This window comes from Muscardinus avellanarius (assembly GCF_963383645.1).
Source record: "Muscardinus avellanarius genome assembly, chromosome: 2".
NCBI lineage: Eukaryota > Metazoa > Chordata > Mammalia > Rodentia > Gliridae > Muscardinus > Muscardinus avellanarius.
This window is the reverse complement of record NC_137787.1, coordinates 11,996,806-12,005,996: the sequence shown is the minus strand read 5'-3', so window position 1 is coordinate 12,005,996 and position 9,191 is coordinate 11,996,806. Positions and strand designations below refer to the sequence as shown.

At 46.2% G+C, this 9,191-nt stretch overlaps 1 protein-coding gene across 1 annotated transcript; it reads right to left on the bottom strand.

Annotated features, from left to right (window-relative positions):
- Positions 1–4,376: 4,376 nt before the first annotated feature.
- On the bottom strand, positions 4,377–4,718 carry LOC308258516 (uncharacterized protein; the record flags this gene model as incomplete). The annotated part of the gene is made up of 1 exon (XM_080689146.1): positions 4,377–4,718. The coding sequence occupies one exon, from the start codon at positions 4,716–4,718 to the stop codon at positions 4,377–4,379; it is 342 nt and encodes a 113-aa protein (XP_080545272.1).
- Positions 4,719–9,191: the final 4,473 nt, after the last annotated feature.

The window sequence follows — 9,191 nt, the reverse complement described above, 5'->3', positions numbered from 1 at the left end:
AGTTCAATCTCTAGCATCAAAATCAAAACAACTAAAGAAAAGTTCTCATACATGCTGCCTGGTTACCGCGATGCACAGGGTACCGTGATACTCAGACCCAGATGACCAGTGGCACCCACCCTCTTGAGCCAGGTTTCCACAAATGTAAAGACAGGATAGAAAACAAAAACAAAACCATGCTGGGGTCCTCTGCACCCAAACATTTCTGCCTCAGTGTGACGCACATCACTTCTGTTCACATTTCATTGGCCAAAGTAATCACTCGGTTATGCTTGCATTCAAGTGGCTGGTGAAATACAGGGCAGAGTAGAAGATGAGGATCAAACACCAGGCACCCCTGCATCTCCAGAGCCTGCCTCCTACGTCTGTGTAGTCACCAGGGCTTGGCGTCAGCAGATACCAGTGAAGACGAGTGGATGATGCCCAGTTCAGTCCAGAGGAAAAGAGAAGGAAGAGGAGAAACAGGTGTGTGGGCGAGGAGGCCAGAGAGAGTGTGGCTTTCAGGGGAGCAGAGAAAGGAAGTAGCTGGGCTTTCTGTTTCTAGATCTCCACCTTACAAAGACTGACGTGTGTGTGTGTGTGTGTGTGTGTGTGTGTGTGTGTGTGTGTGACTTTGAATCTACAATGCACTGATAAAAGTACAAATAAAATAGCACAAAATTAAGAGGCTGATTGCAGGTGTTTATCTTTTTTTCTGGGAGCTTTCCCTATACTTGCATAACAAATCATCTTTTCTCATACTCTTTTTAGTGGCTTTCTATTTTTCTGTAGTCCAAAGAGCTAAAAGCAAAAGTTACTAAAACCAAAGATGGGAAAGTGTTCTAATAACTCGTTGTGTGGCATGCCCCAAACAGCAAAAGCCTAGGGGCTCAGAAGGAAGGATTCTACCAAGATGGGCTGGAGACCAGGACTCCATCCAGCTGTGGAGGATGGCTAAAATTTGACATGAAAAGATGATGAGACCATTTCACATATCTGTGTCAGTAACATACCAGTTTCTACCTTGCAGAAAACAGAAATTCTCCTAACTGTGTTAAACGAGAAAGATGCAGGTGAAGAATTCCGTGTGCAAAATAATTGCAAGGGCAGGAGAATAGACTGAGGGCTGAGAATACTTCTCAGAATAGGACAGAGGATCTGGCCCTGGGGAGGCCTCTGCCTCTCACTGTCTCTGCAGCCATCAGAAAGGTGAGGAAATCAAGAAGCTAGCTCTTGTCCAGGCGAGGAGTTGAGCACCTGTAACCCTAATACTTGGGAGGCAGAGACAGGAAGAGGTCCAAGGCCAGCCTCAGCAACCTAGTGAGACCGTTTCAAAATGAAAAATAAAATAGTGCTGGGGATATAGCTCAGAGTAGAGCTTTCCTGAGTTCAATCCCCAGTATAGGAAGAAAAGGAGAAGGAGAAGGAGAAGGAGAAGGAGAAGGAGAAGGAGAAGGAGAAGGAGAAGGAGAAGAAGGAGGAGGAGGAGGAGGAGGAGGAGGGGGAGGAGGAGGAGGAGGAGGAGGAGGAGGAGAAGAAGAAGAAGAAGAAGAAGAAGAAGAAGAAGAAGAAGAAAGAAGAGGAGGAGGAGGAGGAGGAGGAGAAGAAGAAGAAGAAGAAGAAGAAGAAGAAGAAGAAGAAGAAGAAGAAGAAGAAGAAGAAGAAGAAAGAAGAGGAGGAGGAGGAGGAAGGGGAAGGAGGAGAAGAAGGAGAAGAAGGAGGAAGAGGAAGAGGAGAACAAGGAGAAGAGGAAGAGGAGGAAGAGGAAGGGGAAGGGGAAGGAGGGGAAGGAGAGGAAGGAGGGGAAGGAAGAGAAGAAGGAGGAAGAGTAGGAGGAAGAGGAGAAGGAGAAGAGGAGGAGGAGGAGGAAGGGGAGGCGGAAGGGGAAGGAGGGGAAGGAGAGGAAGGAGGAGAAGAAGGAGAAAGAGGAGGAGGAAGAGGAGAAGAAGAGGAGGAGGAGGAGGAAGGGGAAGGGGAGGGGGAAGGGGAAGGAGGGGACAGAGGAGAAGAAGGAGGAAGAGGATGAGGAGGAAGAAGGAAGAAAAAGAAGAGGAGGAGGAGAAAAGAAAAAGGAGGAAAGCAAGAGGGTGAGGAGGAGAGGAAAGGGAGAAAAGTTCTGGAAGGATCCAGGGCAATACATGCCCCTGTAGTGACAGTCCAGAAGACCACTGCCACGGTCTTATCGCCCACCAACACCTGCCCGACTAACGGCAGGGCCCTGGAACATGGAATTCGACCACTCCTGCTACTGGGTTTGCTTCTCAGCTTGAATGAAACTATTATCTGGACCTAGGAACATCAAGGCGGTGCAGAAAACTCAATTCTAGCCCCCAGCCGCATCCTCCTTTTAAGCAGCAACAGACAAAAGAGTAAGAAGATGGCCTTGTCTACTCCTTACTCCTGCAGTCTTCCAGGGGGCTCAAGGCCTGATCTAGTTGTCACTATATCCAGGTCCTAGATGTTGGGGAGTCTGAAAAATGTCGTTTCTAATCATTTCACCTCTGTTGTACAGAAAGAACTAGAAGGACTCTTGGAATAGATACTGAACCAGGCAGTTCGCAGAGCCACTGTAGTGATCTCATTAAGTCACATGGAAAAGGCCTCTTTTAGATAATTTAGAGTTATCATCTACCAGAGCCCTCAAAAGCAGCCTGAGTCGTGTTCACACTGGAAGCTCTAGAATGGCACGTAACATTTTAAAAATAAGTTGAAGCTCTCAGGCTCTTCCCGTCTTCTGCTTGGTCTTCTCGCCCCATCCCTGAAGCTCCACCTCTAGACGGGCCACGTGACCCTGCGGTAGTTCTCAGCCCTGACAGGCCTGTTGGCCCTAGGAGGAATTCAAGTGAGATGAACAGGTAATGAACACCTACCAAGGTGCCTCAACACATCCTTTTAAACATAATACTGGTCAAATCCATTGAGAGTTTTATTAGAACCTGGGCTTTACATGCCACACACAGATAACTGTCTGAGAAAAACATGTTTTCTTTTTATATTACATTTCTATACTGACACATTCCCCCTCCCCCTGACATCTAGGTACGATCATGTTTACTTACTTATCATTATTTACTTACTGTTTGTAAGCACATGCTAGGCAAGCACTCAGGATCTCAGGAAGTTGCCCAGGCTGGCCTCCAACTGTGACCCTCCACTAAAGCCTCCTGGCTGGCTGGGATCACAGGGATGTGCCATCATGTGACCACTTCTAACCAATAGGAAGAGAGGGGAGGAAGCTGTATCACTCCTGGGCTAAAGATCTCGTGAAGTCAAGGCATCGTCTACCTCTACTTTTCCATGTAGACTGGAGACTACTAAGTTGTCTTAGAAGACAGGTGTTGAGCCATGTCAACATTCACCTCAACCTAGATCCCTGATGACTAAATAGAGAACAGCTCCCCACCCTCGTCCCCTTCTAGAACTGCTCACGATGGCTGATACCAGCAAGGGAAAAGTTCTGTGGACTCATTGCATGTTTTTGTGTCGACTTGGAACCGTAGCTAGCATTAAACTAATAAATAAATAATCAAGTCAATGTATCCCTTGTCTTTTTTTTAAACCATTCTGAAGTTTGCAATCTATGTCCACAAACATCAGCTCCATCCCTCAACAAGAGAATAAAAACCAAGACAGTGAAACATCCCATTTTCCTGGTGTTTTATTAAATATTGTTATATTTAAGAAAATAGGGGAACACTAGAAACTGTAAGAAACACATAATATATAAGCAATGCAAACAAAGACATAAGTATAGAAGTTTTACAAGAAGAAGGTAAACATTTCAAAACAACGAAATCTATTCTAAGGGCATTATTTCACTCCACTGGGCTCATTTTACCTCCACCTAAGTGAGCTTGTTTTTTATAATACAGACTTTGATGAGTGGTTCATGTTGGATTGCCAGTGATTTTTTTATATGAATAGATTTTTGTGCCCACTATAGCCAAGATATATATAGAAGAGAATATCGGATATAAAAGGGAAAACCTCAGAGCTGTCTATGGCCACGTCGCCTTGAACGCACCTGATCCCCGCTGGTCTTGGAAGCTGAGCAAGGCCAGCAAGTTAGTACTTGGATGAAAGAAGCCCAAAGAGGATGGGTGGACCTTTGAGGACTCAGTAGTCTTAGGCATTAACGCTGAAAAGGTCCTTAGAGAGTTCATCCAACCTTATTATCTTATGACTGAATAAGCAACCCTTGGGGGCGACTGGCCTGTCCGCAGTCCGCCATCCCCACGGAGAGTGGTGATGGAGTGTGGCCTGCTCATTTCTAGGAGCTGTGCTTCTATGACATACATGGCTCTACATTCAGGTGAACGGGAAACGAATGTCCAAAGGTCTAAGCACAGGGAAGAGCCTGGTCTGTAGCAGCATCTGCCCAGAGCCTGGCCGGCCGCCTAGCAGCAGCACTGCCTTTTGCAGCCGCACTTTTGCTGACAGCAGCACTTCTGCTGGCAGCAGCCCTTGCCGCAGCCGCAGCCGCCGCAGCCACCGCAGCCGCAGGAGCGGCAGCAGGTGCGGCGGCAGCAGCAGATGACAGGGGTGCTGCAGCAGCCCCCACAGCAGCCGCGGCAGCAGGGGCAGCAGGACGTGCAGCAGCCCACCCGGTAGCACCTGCACGTGGTGCAGCTCCCGCAGCCGCCGCAGCCTCCGCAGCCTCCACAGCCGCCACCGCAGCCTCCGCAGCCGCCACAGCCACCGCAGCCACCACCGCAGCCTCCGCAGCCACAGCAACCCATAGTGTCAGTAGAGAGGACTCAGGAGCAGGGAGACAGAGGACTCAGGAGAGGACAGGAGATCTGATGCTCCCTCGGCTGGGGAAGGGGGCTTAAGTACCATCCTTGGGCATGACTCAAGCACATGATTAGTTCCTTGTTTTGTGTATCCCGGTTTCCTGGGGAGAATTTTATAGCACCTCTGGTTTACTTCCTCCTGGGGGACTTCTAGCCTCACAAATAGCTTATTTTAGTTCTGGATGTATTTGTTTTAGAACCATGTTTGCAATAGGACGATACAAGTCTGAAATACTTTTTCCATATTTATTTCATTTCATTTCATTTTATTTTTTACACAACCCATGTAAACTTAGCTCTGAAGCCCCGGTGTGGACTCAAGTGTGACTGGACGTGTCATCTGGCATTTTCTGTTCTTATTCAATGCCATCACTGACTTGCGATGAGAGAGTACAAATCAATACCTGGCCAGGCTGTACCAATTAGAGGCCTCAAAAGTAACGTTTCCAAATCTCCTACCTGCCAGGCTCAAGGGGAGGAGCCTTGGAGGGGGGGGGGTCTTTCCTGTCCAGGTTCAGGCTCACCGCTAGCCATGGTTGTCCTGGGCTTTTGCAAATAAGAGACAGGGTTGGACTGTAGCTCAGTGGCAGAGTGCTGGGCATGCAGGAAGGCCTGGGTTTAATCCCAGCACTGCAACCAGCTAACTAAGTAACTAACTCAATAAATAAAGATAAAAGAGAGAGAGAGAGCAAGCAGGTGCATCACATTTAGCAAAAAGAGGGCACTTTCAGAATGGCAACACTGGTTGACCTGAAGCAGTAGGTGCACTGTAAGTCAGGTGAAAACCTACAAGCATAAACGGTGCATTTAGGTGGACCTACCCTTGGGCCGGTGCCTCCTGGTAAAGCGAAACGCAGTCTCTTCCTGTACCACAGCGGCTTTCTGCCAGGGCACATACGCAGGGTGGCTGAGTAGTCAAAAAGCATACTCAATATTATGATTTTTGTATTTGGTAAATTAAACATGTATTACCTTTGAAATAGAATCCAGAGAGAAGTACAAGTAAATCTTATTTGTAAGCTGTAGGCCCTCCAAGAGGCTAAATTTGAATAGGAGCATCCTTACAAAGGTCATTTCAACACCTAGTACTGAGCCCCATTTAAGGGCATTTGTCCTCAGTGGGTCCTCCCTCGCGGTGGAGAACTCCAGGAGGTGATTGTTTGGTAATTGAAAAGGTTTTCCATGAACCCAGCACCACCCTTAAAGCTAAGCAAGAAGAATCCCCTCCCTGGGCACCGAGCTTTAGGATATGAATATCACAGTTCTACAAGCAATACATTATTTTAAAGAACACAAAGGCCTTCTGCCCCAGGGGATCCAGCGCGCAGCCTGTAAGCCTAAACATGGCAGCTGTGACCACCACCACTCAGGGTGCGGGGATGTGCTGCTCCACGTCTTCTGCCCCATGTCCTCAAAGCAATAACTGCCTGTCCCTAAATGTCTTAGATGTTGGCCCGTTGATTGCTTGTGAGTGGAGGGAGGATATGTGTATACCCAGGAAAAAGTCAAGACAGGTTATCTCGCCAAGTTTTCCCTCTCGTCAGGTGTGGTGGTACAAATCTGTAACCCTAGCACTTGGGAGGCTGAAACAGGAGGATCACAGGTTCAAGGCCAGCTTCGGCAACTTAGCAAGGCCCTCAGCAACTTAGCTAGTCACTATTTCAAAATAAGAAAATAAAAAGGGCTGGAGATGTAGCTCGAGAAGGTAGGATGCCCGTGGCTTCAATTCCGCAAAAATTCTTCCTCTCAGTAAAAGTATAAAATCTTGTATAGCAAGATATTATTTCCAGTAAGCGGTGACAAGATCCAATTGCTAGCGCGTCACTTGTTCTGGTCTCTTGTCCGGAAGCTTTGCACGTGCTCATGGGACAGGAACGGCAGGCGCGCAAGCTAACCAGCAGTGGTAAGCCATCTGCATTTTGCTTAGGTTTGTTCAAATGTATATTAAACAGACTATGCATTCTTTACATTGGCAAAAAAAAAAAACTAGTGCTAAACATCAGATTTGTAAATACTTGTACATTCATAATATTTCAGCTAAAATTTATTTACATTTTTCTCAGAGTAAATAAATATTGGCCGGACGTGGTGTGCAAACTTGTAATCCCAGCATTTGGTAGGCTGAGATAGGAGAATCGCAGTTCGCGGACAGCCTCAGCTACTTAGTGGGGCCCTCTGCAACTCAGTGAGACCCTGTTTCCAAATAAAGAATAAAAAATGGGGCTGGGGGTGTAGCTCGGAGGTAGAATGTCCCCTGGGTTCCATCCAATACTGCAAAATAAATAAATAAATATTGCTGCTTCATTTTAATAATTTTTACTTAAAGTTTGGACGTTGCTTAATTACAATTTGAATGCCACCTTTTAATTTCGTGGTTAATTTTGAGGATGAGTTTCAAGATAATGAGCTTTTTCCTTTTAAGGGGGGAGGGGTCTCGTGCTGCCCAGGTTGGCCCCAAACTCCTGGCCTCAAGGAGATTCTCCTGCTTCAGCCTCCCAAGTAGCTGCGACTACAGCTGCAATAGCACACCCGGCTTAAGAAAGTTAACATGAGCCAAGTGTGGTGGCGCACGCTTGTAATCCCAGCATTTGGAAGGCTGAGACAGGAGGACTGTGGTTCGCCGACAGCCTCAGCTACTTAGCGAGGCCCTTCTCAAGTCAGTGAGACCCTGTTTCAAAAATAAAGAAACTAGCCGGGCGTGGTGGCACATGCTTGTAATCCCCGTGCTTGGGAGGCTGAGACAGGAGGAAAGCGCTGGTTCGGAGCCTGTTTCACTGGCTTAAGAGACCCTGTTTCCAAATAAAAATAAAATAAAATAGGTCTGGGAGTGTAGCCTGGAGGTAGAAGGGCTTTCAGGAACCCCAGTCCCACCAAAAATAAAAATAAAAAATATAAGAAAGAAAGAAAGAAAAGAAAGAAAGAAAGAAAGAAAGAAAGAAAGAAAGAAAGAAAGGAAGGAAGGAAGAAAGAGAAAGAAAGAGGGCTGGGGATGTACCTCGGAGGTACAATGCCCCTGGGTTCCATCCCTAGTACCAAAAAAAAAAAAAAGTGAACATTGTGTGTGGGGGGTAGTACCAGGGGCACTCTATTCCCACCCTTTTTTTTATTATTCTGTATCAAAATGAGACAGAATTTTACTAAATTGCTTTGACTGGACTCAAACTTCTGATTCTCCTGTCTCAGCCTCCCTGGTTGCTGGTGTTATAAGCATGCTCAGTTTCACCCAGCTAAGAAAGTTAACTTTTCAGTATATGAAAGATACTTTTTTTTTTAGTGGTACTAAGACATTCTACTTCCAAGCTATAGCTCTAGCCCCATTTTTATTCTTTATTTTGAAACAGGGTCTCACTAAATTGAAGATGGCCTAAGTTGCTGAGGCTGGCTGCAAGCCTGAGATCCTTCTGTCTCAGCCTCCCAAGTACTGGGATTACAAGTGTGTGCTCCCACTCCCAGCTTGCGTGCTACCCCTCTCTCTCTCTCTCTCTCTCTCTCTCTCTCTCTCTCTCTCTCTCTCTCTCTCTCTCTTTCTCTGCTTTTATCCTTTTTTGTTTTATTGATGAAAATATATTCAAATGTTGTACAGTTTAAATACTATTACATTTTAGTCCTTTAAATCATAACTAATAGTATACACATTATTTTAAATATCTTTATTGTTTACAAATATTTAATAATTTTGCTGAAATGAAGGTAATGAAAGACATTGTGGGACAAATGTATAATAATTTGTAATTTATGTAGGTTCCTATTTTATTACTCATCCCAACATCCTGGACCATGAAGAGATTACCCAATCGTAACACAATGGTGATTAGCTTTAGTTGTCTTTGATATTATGCAAAAGCCCACAGATCTGAAGATAGTTCTTCATTTGCTTGCTATGAAGGTATATTTGATATGTCAAAGGATAAGAGTGCATTTCATTTAACAGTCCTTTAGCATGACATATCGCATTTAAATGCTAGGGCCTACAGTTAGTATCCTTGGCGATACCTTTAAGTGCTTGGCTTCCATTTGTACTGAAACCTGGATCCTGCCGACGAAAGGGGTGGACTGATGAACAAACAGAAGTGGTGGGCGTCTCGGCCCAGGCACGACGTCCACACTGACTCAGAGACAGGGCGCCCTCGAGTCATACAACAACAGAGTGGTGGCACTGAAGGCCGGGAAGGGGGATCCCCGTGAGGAACGAGGCCAGTCAGGAAGGGGACTTGAACCCACGCTCCGAAGTCGCTGCTTCTTCCATGGGAGGTGATGATACTGAAGAGGAGGCAGGGGAAGAGGGAATCCTACCCACCTAGGGAACAAAGGAGCCGCTCTGCCATTTCCCTCTGTCCGGACCCTCTAAGAGCCTCATCTGGACAGATCTTACTTCTACATAAGGTTGCCTTCCTCTTAGGAAAAAAAAAAAAAACTGGT